General features: G+C 36.6%; 1 protein-coding gene across 1 annotated transcript in view; it reads right to left on the bottom strand.

Moving 5' to 3' along the window:
* Nucleotides 1-16,032, bottom strand: part of SOS2 (SOS Ras/Rho guanine nucleotide exchange factor 2) — a 115,762-nt gene that overhangs the window by 38,859 nt on the left and 60,871 nt on the right. The window contains 4 exon segments of the mRNA XM_033188088.1: nucleotides 2,268-2,390; nucleotides 4,147-4,228; nucleotides 4,696-5,351; nucleotides 6,780-6,907. Of these exon segments, the coding sequence (XP_033043979.1) occupies nucleotides 2,268-2,390; nucleotides 4,147-4,228; nucleotides 4,696-5,351; nucleotides 6,780-6,907 (989 nt within the window).

Raw genomic sequence — 16,032 nt, 5'->3', positions numbered from 1 at the left:
AATGCATTTATGTAAGACTCTAAAATAGGTAAAACTAATCTATGGAGGGAGAAATTGGAACACTGCCTTTGGGCAGTGGGAACAAAACTGATGAGAAGGAATGTAAGGGAACTTTCTGGGGTGTAGTAACATTCGATATCGTGAAAGGCGTTTGGATTATAGAGATGCATGTGTTAAAACTCAACAGAAGTACACTTAAGATGTGTGTATCTTCTGTCTTCAGTGGAAGCAAGAAAAAATGTATTTCATTATATGCACATTTTAGAACAAAAGAAAAACAAACACTGAACTGTTAATGACACACAAGTTGAAGTATTTAAGGAGTGTACTTCAAAATTCATACAAAAATTAATGAATGAACTGACAGATGAATGATAAATGAACAGATATATGAATAGCTATGAATAGATGAATACATATCTAGGTGGAGGGTTTAGGGTGTTCATTTTAAAATTCTCAATTTTGCTGTATGTTAAAATTTTTCATAATAAAATGTTAGAAAAATTACTACCATCCATTTTACTAGAAATCTTTCAATATTTATATAACAGGTTTAATAACTTGGCTTGGATTTCAGAGTTTTCAACAACATCCAATTCCATATAGGTAATCTCATCTACTACTTCTTGCAATACAATGCTTACATTCCTCTCAGGTCAATGTCCTTACCTGTGTCCTCAGCACACCATTCTTATTTCTGCCTTCTTACCTTTCTTCATACTATTTCCCATGACCCTGAATACCTACAATCACCTTTCTACCTATCTAAAGCCTATACATCCTTTAGGGGCAATCTCAGATTTTACATTCTCCAAGATGCCTTCCCTAATTACTCTGGTCTAATCTTTGCTATTCCTGAAATTTTATAGGGATGTATTTTTTCTAAGTCACTTAAACACTCAAAGTAGAACAATACATAACTGTTTCATGTGTCTTTTTCCCCCAGTAAAGTCCCCAATAAAGCCATAATATCATGACAGTCTATGCTATTTTTGTACTTAGCATAGTTATAAGTACAGGACTGAGAATACAGCAAATGCTTAGAAATACATACTTAAAGAGCTTATATGACTGAGAATCAAAGATCATACTCCCACCCCTACCCCACCCAATAGCAACTTCATAAATGTATGTCTCATATCAAGGGATTTCATGTGAGTGTAGATAAGTACAAATGCATCACAGCTAGCAGAAAAAACTAATTACTTATTTATTGCTGATACATAAATAATCTCATCTTCTTATACAAAGAATGACATGTTAAAAGTTTTAGTGAAAGACATATAGCTGGGAGCACTATCATTCTTCTAAAACTGCATTTATTTGTGGCAATTATCCTGGGAAATAAATAACTAATATACTCAGTTCCAAAATTACAATTTATTGGTCAACAGTAAACAAGGACACTTGAAATTTACAGAGAAAAAATTTAGATTATATATAATTAATAAGATAACTTGGTTTCCAATGGAAGGGGGTAGATAATACTTCGGTTACTTGGACTGTACAGAGGGCTAATCAAAGGATTAGCCCTAAGGATTAGCAATTTTCAATGCTTAGTGGTAAACACACACACACACACACAAAGAAAATCAGACATGAGTCCTGCCACTCTCTTCATATAACTTAGCTCAAATTTCTTCATCTTGCTAGGTTTCAATTTCCTTATATATAAAGTAGGAATAGTAATCATGTTGTAAGAATGAGATTAAAAAGATAAAACATTTAGGGTAATCCCTGGCACACAGTAGTATTTATTAACTGGAAGCTTCTATAATCAAATACATTTTTAGAAATTATTGCAATGATTTCTTAAACAAATGTCTATATATTTTGTGAGAGATAAGTGGGAAAAGGGCTAGAACTTCCACACTTCCACAAATATTATAAATTGTAAAAAAACCAGGATTACTATATGATCGCAAAGGGAAATGAAGGAAAAAAGTGTGAAAAAAGGTTGACAGCAGGCAAGCTCATATGAAATTTTATAATTTTTACTTACTATAACAAATAGGTATCCTGCTACGTAAGCATAACATATCACATGCCAGAGATATGTGATGCAAATACAGGATATTTAAATGGTTGAATTTCTTCAGGGTATTTAAGAATACTTTCACTGAGAAAGAACGTTTTTGGCTTAACTGCTGTGAAGTTAAAAATATTACCTATATTTGAATTAAAAGCTGAGAACTTTTGTGTTAACTATATATTGAAAACTGACACATAAAATATGTATACATATATATAAAATATTCAAACCAAACCTAAGTTGTACTGGTTGGACGTATTCCTTGCGAAATCTTTTAAGGTCTGCACTGATTGGCTGCTCGCCTTTCTCTATTGCCAATTTGTCTGCATCAGTAGGTTCTGGCTCTGGGATTTCAAACCTAAGAAGAAAAGCAAAAGGAGAAAAATCTATTCATACATAATGAAAATACAAGGAGGAAAATATTGTGACCAAGCAACCCTCTTTCCTACCACTTTCATGAAAAGTGGATTACTGTTAAACTTCCCTTAAGGTATGGTATACTACAAAAAACTGTCCTTTGGCTACACAAAAGTAAGGTTTTGTATTCTTACTTTCATAAAAATTAAAGTTTTGCTTTTTAGCACTGATCAATACAGAAAAGGTCCAGTGGAAGGAGCCAAGGAAAGAATTCATAAGCAATTTAAAGAACATGATAGAAATGGCTTACCTAATCTGTCTTTAATATTTATATTATTAAAATGGAAGTAGGCTAATAAATTTCTTTAAATGAGTACAAATTCAAAGACAGGGCCAAAACTGAATATTTAACAATATTTAAATAATTTACCTAAGTGGATAAGATAAAAATAAAAATAATTGCTCAAAACATAGGAAATACAGCTAAACTGTAAGTCTAACAAGTGTGCTTTCTTTTTCTGGACATGGAAACAGAACTAAGTAGATCTTCATAGCACATTACACTGATTCAGTCTGGTAAATTTAGTTTCATAAAACAACATAGTGATAGAGATCTAGAATTATATCCTGATAATACAGCTGATAAGCTTTGGTATAAGTAATAAGTTTTAGTAAGTTTTAAAATGTAAAACAAAAAATCATTTTGGAGTCCAGATTCTACATTTTAAACTATAAAACATTTAAAATGCCACTATAATACTAAGTAAAAAAAATTCAACCCAACACTAATTTTTAAAAGTTAATCATAATAAAGGAATTGCTGATTTTTTAGGTTTAATAATGATATCTGATTAAAAAAATAAGAGTCTATATTTTCTAGAGATACATAGAAAAATATTTATAGATGAATTACGTTGTCTAGGATCTACTTCAAAACAATCATGGGGTGGGGTGTTTAAATTTGTAGGGAAACAGATGAAACAATGAGTTGATAATTACTGAAGGTGGTTGATGAATAAATGGGTTTATTATATTCTTCTATCTGCTCTTGTATATGTTTTGAAAGTTTTCATAACAAGTTTGTTTTAAAAGTGGAAAGTAGGCCGGGCGCGGTGGCTCAAGCCTGTAATCCCAGCACTTTGGGAGGCCGAGATGGGCGGATCACGAGGTCAGGAGATCGAGACCATCCTGGCTAACACGGTGAAACCCCGTCTCTACTAAAAATACAAAAACTAGCCGGGCGAGGTGGCGGGCGCCTGTAGTCCCAGCTACTCGGGAGGCTGAGGCAGGAGAATGGCGTAAACCCGGGAGGCGGAGCTTGCAGTGAGCTGAGATCTGGCCACTGCACTCCAGTCCGGGCGACAGAGCGAGACTCCGCCTCAAAAAAAAAAAAAAAAAAAAAGTGGAAAGTATTTGTCAAAGTAGTCTACAGTCAAAAAAAAAAAGTAAGTAGAAAAGTCTCTTTTAAGAAAGTATCATTTTATTCCATAGAACAATATTCATTAAAATATAGTGCTTTCATCCTCCAAAGCAGTCTTTCTGATTACCACTTGAAATATTTCTAAGAGCTGAAGATCTGTGTTATAAACAGATTTTGGGGAGTACTCTATTTGAAGAGAATAGTAATACTGCCGATTTAATGCCAAATAAAATATGTTCAATAATTACTTGAGTATTTATTAGGTACTAGGCACTTTATAAAATACAGTTAATTTTTCACAAAATGTCAATATAAGTGAAATACATATTTTTCTTACCGTTCAATCAGTAAGCTCAGCAATTCCTGTGGTTTACAAAATGAACGATATGTGGTAAGAAAAGTACGAACAAAATTGGGATCTGAAAAGGCAGAGCATAAAACAGGTTTCATGTTTAATGTACTCAGTTTAATTAACTCAAAGTACCATATTTGGGGGCCTTCCTCCCTTTTTCTTTTTACTTTGGCTCCTCAGATTGTGGCTCTTCCTGACAATCATGGTACCGGCAGGATACCATCGTATCCCTGCCATATATAGAAAAATACTGACATAGAGAATATACTATGGTATATTCTTAATAAACGAGAATTGTTTTCAAATTCGAAATTCATGAATATGTATATTTTATGAATATTCAATAATTAATGAAGTTAACAATATTACATTTTTACACATTTAATTCCTTCTCTTATTTATTCTTTTTGTTTTTGCAGTAGTTTTGTATTTTGGAGGCAATCGGTTTTTTCCCCAAGCCTCAAATATTTTTGAGCATCCTTAAGCTTTTGGGTCCCAGGCCCTAGGTCAGCAGGTGTAATGAGTTTCACATACCTGCATACATATGATATGTTAACCTTTCAATTAACTTCACTACAGTTCCTCCTTTAATAATGGGGATGCCACTTCTACTTTGCAAGTTGTCTTCAAAAACAATGTTTTCCTCAGAGTCTTTTACTACAAAACGATATACTTCAGGACTTGGTAATCTCAGTGGTTGCTCATTTTCTTCTTTCAGTAATACTGAATCTAACATTCGATCTAGAGTACTACGATAATGAAGAGAAATAAGGGCTGCCATCCAGTTGTTTTTTTCTTCAGCAGACTTAGCAGCAAATACTACGCTGTTCTCATCTTTGGATACTAATTCAAAAGCATGCTTGCACTCACAAGTATCTTCTTTATCACAAATTTGTATTTTCCTCATGACAAATTTTTCTTTTAACCTGTATTCTGCACTACTGTAACCTGGAAGCCGAGTCTGGCCATGATTAGGTTTACAACTGATCATTAAGCCATCAAACAGAAAAATATGCCGTTCATGTTTGGCACCGATTCTTGTCAATGGTCCCTCCATAATGAATTCATTACAACACTGTCCAATATCTTTGCCTTCCCATCCATCGATATTTTTCTGAATTTCATTCATTTTTTTGATAGCCAGGTGTTTGCTTCTTAATTGGTGACTATAAAAAGGGCAAACAGGATCTCTAAAAAAACAAACAAACAATAGAGCTTATTCAATAGCTAGGCAACCCAAATGGTTTCAAGCATAAACCATCTCAAATCATGTGAAAAAAAATATTAAATAACCAATCAGTAGCTTTTACACACAGCATTTAGTTCTAACTTTGCCACTAAATAATACATCCCTCAATTTCATTATTATGAAAGAGAAGTACTACTGGCTCTAGAAGACCTAAATTGCAAAAAATCCTAAATTTCTTTCATAGATTATACTTTTAAACATTTATTAAGTCTATCCTAATAATATAACAGTGCTAATCTTTTTTATTTTTATTTTTTATTTTTTTGAGACGAAGTCTCGCTCTTGTCCCCCAGGCTGGAGTGCAATGGCATGATCTTGACTCACTGCAACCTCTGCCTTCCGGGTTTAAGTGATTCTCCTGCCTCAGCCTCCCGAGTAGCTGGGATTACAGGTGCCTGCCACCACGCCTGGCTAATTTTTGTATTTTTAGTAGAGACGGGGTTTCACCATGTTGACCAGGCTGGTCTTAAATTCCTGACCTTAGGCGATCTGCCCACCTCGGACTCCCAAAAACGCTGGGATTAAGGCGTGAGCCACCGCGCCCAGCAGTGGTTTAAGACTAGGCTGGGTTGGCCAGGTACAGTGGCTCAGACCTGCAATCCCAACACTTTGGGAGGCCAAAGCAGGCAGATTACCTGAGCCCAGGAGTTCAAGACCAGCCTGGACAACATAGCAAAACCCTGTTTCAACAAAAAATACAAAAATTAGGCAGGTGTGGTGGCATGTGCCACCCAGCTATGTGAGTCCCAGCTACTCCAGAGGGTTGAGGCAGGAGGACCACTTGAGCCCAAGAGATTGAGGCTGCTGTGAGCTGAGATCACATCACTGCTCTCCAGCCTGGGCAACAGAGTGAGACCCTGTCTCTTAAGAAAAAGAAAAAAAAGGTTGGGCACGGTGGCTTACACCTGTAATCCCAGCACTTTGGGAGGCTGAGGTAGGTAGATCATTTGAGGTCAGGAGTTCAAGACCAGCCTGGCCAACATGGTAAAACCCCATCTCTACTAAAAATACAAAAATTAGCTGGGCATGGTGGTGGGCTCCTGTAGTCCCAGCTACTTGGGAGGCGGAGGCAGTAGAATCACTTGAACCCAGGAGGCGAAGGTTGCAGTGAGTTGAGATTATACCACCGTACTCCAGCGTGGGCAACAGAGACTCCTCCTCAAAAAAAAAAAAAAAAAAAAAAAAAAGGAAAAGGAAAAGGAAAAAAGAGTAATAAGAGTAAATGACCAAGATAAAAGTATATAAAAGTATGACAAGCACAACTTTCAAGAATGTAACTATCACAAAAAAATCACACTTCTTTAGAAAACCAGCATCAGAGACAGCAAAGTAAGCAGAGGCATTCACATTTTCAACACTTTGGAATTACCCAGGTCGGCGTCTAGGTGAATGCTGCTTGTAAATTCGGTCCATGCTACCTTGGAGATTCATGAGAGCAGTAATAGCTTGGTTCAAACATTCTCTGTCTTCTTGTTCTTCACTACATGCTTTCAATTGCTAAGAAAAAACAGAAAGAAAAATCAAAACTGCACTGTTTGATTCTTCTCCCAACTTTCTAGTAATAGAGAAAGCAGCAACAGATATTATCAACTCTAAATTAATTTTATAGATACTTAATAAAAACAGCTATAATTTTATATATACCTACTGACCTCTCAAACCAACCCTCTTTCTTTCTTTTTGGAAACAGGGTCTCGCTCACTGTGGTCTTGAGCTCCTGGGTTCTAATGATCCTCCACTCTCAGTCTCTCAAGTAGCTGAGACCACAGGCGAATGCCACCACACCCAGCTAATTTTTAAAATTTCTGTGGAGACAGGGTCTTGCTATGTCTCCCAGGCTGGTCTTGAACACTTGCTCAAGCTATCCTTCTGCCTCTGCCTCCCAAAGTGCTGGGTTACAGGTGTGAGCCACCAGGCCTGGCCCAACCCTCTTTCTATAAATATAAACACAATAACACAATACAGATACAAACTAACATGAGCATAGCAATCAGGAAAAAAAACAAAACAAAACAAAACAAAAACAACAACTGTAAAAACCATCTGGACATTTTATTTTTATTTTCTATTTTTTTTGAGACAGGGTCTCACTCACTCTGTCACCCAGGCTGAGTACAGTGGCAGGGCTAACTGCAGGCTCGACCTCCTAGGCATAAGGCCTCCCGAGTAGCTATGATCACAGTAGCATGCCAACCACATCCAGTTAATTTTTTTTTTTTTTTGAGAAGGAGTCTCATTCTGTCGCCAGGCTCAAGTGCTGTGGCACCATATTGGCTCACTGCAACCTCCAACTCCCTGGTTCAAGGGATTCTCCTGCCTCCGCCTCCTGAGTAGGTGGGATCACAGGCATGCGCCACCATGTCTGGCTACTTTCTGTATTTTTAGTAGAGATGGGGTTTCACTATGTCGGCCAGGATGGTCTCGATCTCCTGATCTCATGATCCAACTGCCTTGGCCTCCCAAAGTGCTGGGATTACAGACGTGAGCCACTGCGCCTAGCCCAGCTAATTTTTTTTATTTTTATTTTTATTTTTTGTAGAGACAGGGTCTCAGTAGGCTGGTCCCAAACTCCTGGGCTCAAGCTATCCTCCCACCTCTGCCTCCCAAAGTGTTGAAATTACAGGTGTGAGCCATTGTGCCAGGCTATATTTTCCAAACATACTAAAAAAGTTTAAAACATCTAAAGCATGAAGCTTACAACTTACTTTTATTCATTAGCGACTAGGAATAGAGAAAATAAGATAAATAACTATAAACTATTTAATATTCTCTAATGATTACTTTGTTTTAGCAATTTCAAAAAGTTTACAAATCTTTGTTATATAACATAATCAAGTGTACTTTTAACACTTCAATCCATCATAAACTTTTCTGTAAACTGCATCTCTCAAAGGATTCCACTGCTGTTTTACAATATGAAATTCAACCATTCTAGTAAATGTCAAGAAACCATGAAAATTAACATTCTATCTCAACCTTTAGAAGTAAGATTTAGAAACTGACTTATTAATCCCCAAAACTCTGGCTCTATTTCATTTGCCCCAAAATTTTCTCTTGTATTTCACTCTCAGAAAGAAAGAAAATTTACTTCTAGTAAATAATTCAGAGCGGATTGTATTGTGCTCCAATGTTTTGACTTTTTTTTTTTTTTTGAGACAGGGTCTCACTCTGTCACCCAGACTAGAGTACAGGTGATCATGGCTCACTGCAGCCTTGCCTCAACTTCCTGGACTCAAGTGATCCTTCCATCTCAGCCTCCCAAGTAGCTGGAACTACAGATGTGTGCCACCATGCTTGGCTAATTTTTAAAAAATTTTTTCCATAGAGGTGGAGTCTTGCTATGCTGCCCAGGCTGCTCTCAAACTGTTTTAATCTTTTTGAAAGAAGAATTCAAACTGGATCATCATATAGATATTATATATATAATGTATTTATAAATATATATTTATGCAAGGATATGAGGAATTAGATCACTTCAGAAAATTTTTAAAAACTTAAATCTATTTTGTGATCTTAAACTAACTTATTAGAGATTTTGTGATAAATTAAAATTTTCCTTATATTCCAAGAGCAATCTCAAAAGCATTCAGCAATGGTTCCCTTTCCTCAGCAACTAACTGGATATTGTTTGAGAACTTTGTCCATTACCTTTTATTCATATGTCTTAGAAATTATTCTCTACACGAAGCGCAGAGCCATTTGATTTTATTTCAAGACACATGTAGAGATCTTGTCATCAAGAGATTATCAACATAAATAATGTAAATGACTATCATTAGAAGTAATACCTTAATCTCTAGAGTAAGCAATAGAAAGGATGGAAGCAAAGTCAAAACATCAGAAAGTTTGAAAAGGGATCTGTGCTTGGTTATTCTGACTTCTACAGGTGAAAGTTACTGGCAAAATCACTTATTTTGCGGCTTTAAAGATTTCTTACAGAGTCTTCTTTAAAGATTTCTTATAGAAAGAGTCTACTCAGCTCCACTCTAAAATATTTCTTTAATAAATATGAATGTTGATATCAAATGCTTAATTAGAACTGTTTTATTCTTATTGTTTTTGTTGATCCAAATATCTAAATTATCACCAGTAGTGAGATTCTACCAGAACGGTATGAAGATACCAAACTTTCATTGTCTACTTGGTCTTAAGGCTGTTCAAACTCTTCCACGCATCATTTTTAAATAATCATGTAATAATTATAAGCTGTAAAGAGGACAAAATTGAGGATATTTAGAGTGGGATTTCCTGGTAATGGAGGTATATTAAACAACGGCTCTGTTTGGCAAAATAATCCAATAATTTGCTAAATATTTCTTGAATTTTCAGCAGTGAGGTTTGATAAACATCATATTAATGAATATCCAACTAATATTCTACAGATACATAAAAGAATGTATTCCAAACATCTTACACAGAAATTACTGGGCCAGGCAAGGTGGCTCACACGTGTAATCCCAACATATTGGGAGGCCAAGTCGGGAAGATCACTTAAGCCCAGGAGTTCAAGACCAGCCTGAGCACATGGCAAAACTCTGTCTCTACAAAAAATACAAAAATTAGCCGGGCGTGGTGATGTGCACATGTAGTCCCAGCTATTCGGGAGGCTGAGGTAGGAGGATGACCTGATCATGCGAGGTAGAGAATACAATGAGCCAAGATTGTGCCATTACACTCCGTCTGGGTGACAGAGTCAGACTCCGTTCCCCCGCCACAAAAAATGAAAATAAAAATTAAAAATACAAAAATAAAAATACAAAACAATCAGCTGGAAGTGGTGGTGCACGCCGGTAATCCCAGCTACTTGGGAGACTGAGGCATGAGAATCACTTGAACCTGGAGGCGGAGCTTGCAGTGAGCTGAGATCGTACCACTGCACTCCAGCCTGGGTGACAGGGCAAGACTGTCTCAAAAAAAAAAGAAAAAGAAAAAGAAAAATTACTGTACTGAACTATGTGCAAATAAGTAATGCACTTTCATGCCCCTATTAGCTTTCTACATATCAGTCTCTAACCTCCTCATCCACCTGGTGAATTTAGCTGCTAGGACACAGTTGAAATGCTTCCTCTTGAAGATGCCTTCTGACTATGCCTTCTCCCTCTTAAATTTTTTCTTTTGAAATATCAAATTTATAGAAAAGTTGTAGTAAAAGTAACACAAATAACTCCTATAATACTCTGAATCACCAATTTTTAACATTTTGTCACATGCTTCATCATTCTGTGTGCCAGTGTGTGCAGACTGTTTTCTCAGTAGTTTGTGATACTATCCATTCAGTTCCTTGCACAGGAAGGGGGACTATGGCTGAATGGTTTTGCAGTAGTTTTTGGAATATAAAGAAACGTCAAATGTATCACAAATTACTCTCAACTAGTATCATTCTCCTTTACTCCTTTAATGTTTCTAATAGTTCATCTTACAACAAGGATTTTCTTTTACAGAATCACAGTATAGTGATCAACTTCAGGAAATTTAACACTGATTAATCTGTAATCTCATCTATAGTGTATATTCCAATGTTGCCAATTGTTCTAATAACATCTTTTAAGGTAATATTTTCCCCCAAAACAGGAACTGGTCCATGATGCACTAAATTGTCATGTTTCTATTGTCTCTTTTATTCTGCAGAGTTCCTCAGCATTTGTCTTTCACGACTCCCCCAAATAAATAATGACACACACACACACACACACACCCATACATGCACACACTCTTCGCTCTCTCTCAGTAGGACAAATCCCTATATACCCAAAACCAATGTTTTTTTTTTTTTTTTTTTTTTTTACTTCACTAAACAAAGGAAAAATTAATATGATTTTTTTCTGACTTCTCTAAGCAGAGCTAGTAACTCCTGCTTTATTGATCTCATAGTAGTACTTCTATTAGGCTCTTAATAATATTGTAATTATTTGTTTGACATCTATTTTCTTCACTAAATTGTGAACACCTTAATGCCTAGGGACACGTTTTATTCCTTTTTAGTTTACCTGCACGTGGTAGGTACCCACTAGGTGGTTGTCAGTAGTAACTGGAATAAATGACTACTGTATGATTTTGTTAAGTATTTAGACCAATAATGAATGCTTTTTGAGCTCTACTCTGGGCACCCTCTTTTATGTATTAGCTTATTTAACTTTTAATTACAACTCTTTAAGACAAGGTACTATTATCGTATGTTACAGATGAAGGAAATGAGGCACAGAGAAATCAAGTAATTTGCCCAATATAAATAGGAGAGTTTGTATCCAAACCCAGGAGCTCTGACCCCAAAGTCTCTGCTTTTTTGCTACACTAATACCCTGTCGCTCTACAATGACACCAGACACAGCTATGCAAAACACTGGTCTGTGTCTAAATCTGATGACCACTGAGTTGAAATGGATTCTTTCTATGTTGAAAACAAACTGGAAAACTACTGAGTTTAAGAAATAAAATGAAATGAGTGTACTTTGGAAAAGAGGTCAAAGAGAAAAGATACCCTTGCTATGTATGCTTAAAATTAAAAATAAAAGTGATTGTTTATTAATGGGTAATATCTTTCCTTTTTCTCTGAGACAAAGTTTCACTTTGTCAACTAGGCTGGAATGCAGTGGCACAATCTTGGCTCACTGCAGCTTCAATGTCCCGGGTTCAAGCGATCCTCCTGCTTTAACCCTCCGACCCCCTAGCAGCTTGGACTACAGGCATGCGCCACCACACCCAGCTAATTTTTTGTAGAGATGGGGTTTGGCCATGTTACCCAGGCTGGTCTCAAATTCCTGAGCTTCAGTAATCTACCTTCCTTGGCCTCCTAAAGTGCTAGGATTACAAGTGTGACCTGCTGTGCCTGGCTTTAATGGGTAATATCTTATGAACCTAGCTGAAGAATATATTCCTTGCTACCTGATACTCATCATTATCCCTAGTTGTCTACAAGTGTATCCTGTCCAAGATTTTATATTTCATGTAAGTTTTTTCTTAATTCTGTATGAGACTTTACTGGAATATTTACCCTGCTTTTGTTGAAACTCCTACCAAATGCTACATCTACTATGGACATGTGTGCCCATAGCAAAGGGAAATTCCAATAAATTATCAATTTGTCTCTAATTCACTGTACTAGGGTCATTTGCGCCCAGGAGGTCAAGCCTGCAGTAAGCCATGATTGTATCACTGCACTCCAGCCTGGGTAACAGAGCAAGACCCTGTCCCAAAAACAACACAATAAAATAGATGATATACAAATAGTTGAGAAGCACATAAAAGATACTCAACATCACTAGTCATTAAGAAAATTAAAATCAAAACCACAATGAGATACCACCTCGTTTCCATTAGGATGACTACTATTAACAAAAAAAACAAACAAAAAAACAGGCCAGGCGTGGTGGCTTACGCCTGTAATCCCAGCACTTGGGGAGGACGAAGCAGGTGGATTGCCTGAGGTCAGGAGTTCGAGACCAGCCTGGCCAACATAGTGAAACCCTGTCTCTACTAAAAATACAAAAAATTAGCTGGGCATGGTGGCGGGCACCTATAATCCCAGCTACTCGGGAGGCTGAGGCAGGAGAATCACTTGAACCTGGGAGGCGGAGGTTGCAGTGAGCCAAGATCGTGCCATTGCACTCCAGCCTGGGCGACAAGAGTGGAACTCCATCTCAAAAAAAGAAAGAAAGAAACTAACAAGGTTTGGTAAAGATGTGGAGAAATCAGAACCTTGTGCACGGTTGGTAGGAACGTAAAATGGTGCAGTTACTATGAAAAACAGTATGGTAGTTCCTCAAAAAATTAAAGAGAAAATTACCATATGATCCACCCATTCCACTCCCAGGTATATACATAAAATAATTCAAAACAAAGTCTCAAAGGCATATTTGTACACCCACATTCACAGAAACATTATTTATAGTAACCAAAAGGTAAAAAAAAATCCAACAGTCGGCCAGGCGCGGTGGCTCATGCCTGTAATCCCAGCATTTTGGAGGCTGAGATGGGCAGATCACGAGGTCAAGAGATCGAGTCTATCCTAGCCAACATGGTGAAACCCCGTCTCTACTAAAAATACAAAAATTAGCTGGGTGTGGTGACATGCACCTGTAGTCCCAGCTACTCAGGAGGCTGAGGCAGGAGAATTGCTTGAACCCAGGGGGCAGAGGTTGCAGTGAGCTGAGATCGCACCACTGCATTCCAGCCTGGTGACAGAGCAAGACTCCATCTCAAAAAAAAATAATAATAATTCAGTGGTCTATCAACAGATGAATGGATAAATAAATATAACACACCAATGAAATATTATCTCTCAAAGTTTATTTGTAAGCATCATTGATGTGTGTTGTTCTAGTGTAATTTTCTTTCATTACCTGACTGAACCACAATTTATTTACCCTTTTCTGGTTGGCAAACAGGGTTTGCTATTACTGACACCTGGTATAGACTTCCTTCTACATTTCTCTTGGTATACATGTGCATACATTTTGTTTCTTTAGAGTATATATTCAAGGATGGAACTGCCTAGTCACACAGTATGCATATTTTTTAATTTAAAAGGTAATGCCAAGCAGTTTTCCAAAGTGGGTTATACAGTTTCATTCCTAGCTGAATGCAAATAGTTCATGCTGCTGTTTATGGATATTTTCAGACTTTCAAATTTCTGTAATCTGGTGTGTATGTAATGGTATCCTGTGGTTTTAACTGCATTTCCTTGACTTTTAATGAGTTTGAATACACGTTTACTGCCATTTTGGATATCCTGTTTTGTGAAGTGATTCAAATCTTTCGCCATTTCTAATCTTTTCTAAGGCCTGTCTTTCCATTCCACATCTCCATTTGTTCTTGTTGTTGCTGTGCATTAATTAAAACTGAGTATATTCCCTATTTATTCTAAGGGTTACAGTTTCATTGATCAGACATGGGTAGTTTCTCTTTATTCATTCTTTTTTTTCTTTTCTTTTTTTTTTTTTCTTGAGATAGAGTCTCGCTCTGTTGCCCAAGCTGTCTCCTGCCTCAGCCTCCTGAGTAGCTGGGATTACAGGCATGTGCCACTACGCCTGGCTAATTTTTGTATTTTTAATAGATACTAAAAACATGATTTCACCATGTTGGCCAGACTGGTCTCGAACTCCTAACCTCAAGTGATTTGATCCCCCTTGAACTCCCAAAGTGCTGGGATTACAGGCATGAGCTACCGCACCTGGCTCTCTTTATTCATTCTTTGAAGCCCAAAATTACTACTACCTAGTAATAAGAATATCTGCTGCCTTTGGACAAGCATGAGAACTCATCAATGAGTGTTTCTTTTCCCATTTCTAATTCCTTACACAATTTCCCTTGATCTTTTAAAGGTAGGAGAGATTACCAAAGTGAGCATATGAGAGATGGAGATTTTCTGGTGACAATCCATTCATTTATCTCTATCACTGCTACTGATTTTCACTGACTCTAGCTAACATCTAAGAACGTCTGTCTACTTTCAGATTATGGCCCCTTCTCAACTGTAATTCCTACATATCTTGTTCAGTAAAATGTTCTTTCTCAACTTTTTTTTTTTTTTTCTTTGACAGAGTCTTATAGTTGCTCAGGCTGGCCTTGAACTCCTGACCTCATGTGATCCTCTTATTTCAGCCTCCCAAGTAGGTGGGACTACAGGCTTGTGCCACCATGTCCAGCTTCTAACTTTTTCACTGCTCTTTAGAACCAAAGTATCTTTCTGCTTGATTATTTTGTACCTCTCCTTTAGGATACCACATCGTTGGTTTAGATAGACAGTTAAGACTTTTTCCATCTAATCCACGGTAATAACATTAACATAAAAGCCAGAATAATTCTATGTATATCTTGTAGGCATCTAGGCAAGGAATATAAATGATTACTTCTAATGAATACTTATCTCTTTTTTATGTTCTTTTTTATGGAGTGCTACTACCCACAGCATTTGATGCTGGAGGAAGCCAGCTTTTATCCACAAATAGATGAGCAACTTCATTGTGTAAGTCTCCATGGATACTAATGGATCCATAAAGAACTCATCAAAAGATATGCAGGCTTCATATGAATAATATATAAGCAGCCTCAGATGTATATTTGGATGCCTAAATTTTAAAAAATACAGTTCATGTCTTATTAGAAGTCCTATCATTAGTCTTAGAGTTGTCCTCTAACATTGCCAACATTTAAAAATGCTGGTTTGACCACATAATTTAAAAAAAACTTTTCCCTTACCTGGATGATTGCTTTTTTAAAATCTCTGCTACTAGGTCTGCATTTAAGATCAGGTCATTGACTATAATGGCCTGACTCATCCTAAACCACAGCTACTTTTGCCACCAATTAATCACTATCCTCCCAAACCCTCTTAGCCAATGTGACCAGGACTAGTGGATGGCTAGTTAATTAAAATAGAGCAGAGAATCTTTTTTTGTAAAGTTATACATATATTTTTAATGTGCTGCTTGGGTCCCAGCTAAGAGAGGAAGAATACAACACTGCACAGAAAAAAATATTAACTTCAAAAGTTATTTCTTTTATAAGATAAACAAGATAGAAATTTAGAGCAATGTTATATATAAAAGTTATTAATTACATAAAATAAGAACTAAAAGACTGGTAATGTGTGTCTCCAAAATTAATTCTAAAAAGTAAACTTT

The sequence above is a fragment of the Trachypithecus francoisi genome, unplaced genomic scaffold (genome assembly GCF_009764315.1).
Source record: "Trachypithecus francoisi isolate TF-2019V2 unplaced genomic scaffold, Tfra_2.0 Lachesis_group3, whole genome shotgun sequence".
Taxonomy (NCBI): domain Eukaryota; kingdom Metazoa; phylum Chordata; class Mammalia; order Primates; family Cercopithecidae; genus Trachypithecus; species Trachypithecus francoisi.
The sequence above is the reverse complement of the archived record's forward strand: the minus strand, read 5'-3'. Positions and strand labels throughout refer to the sequence as shown.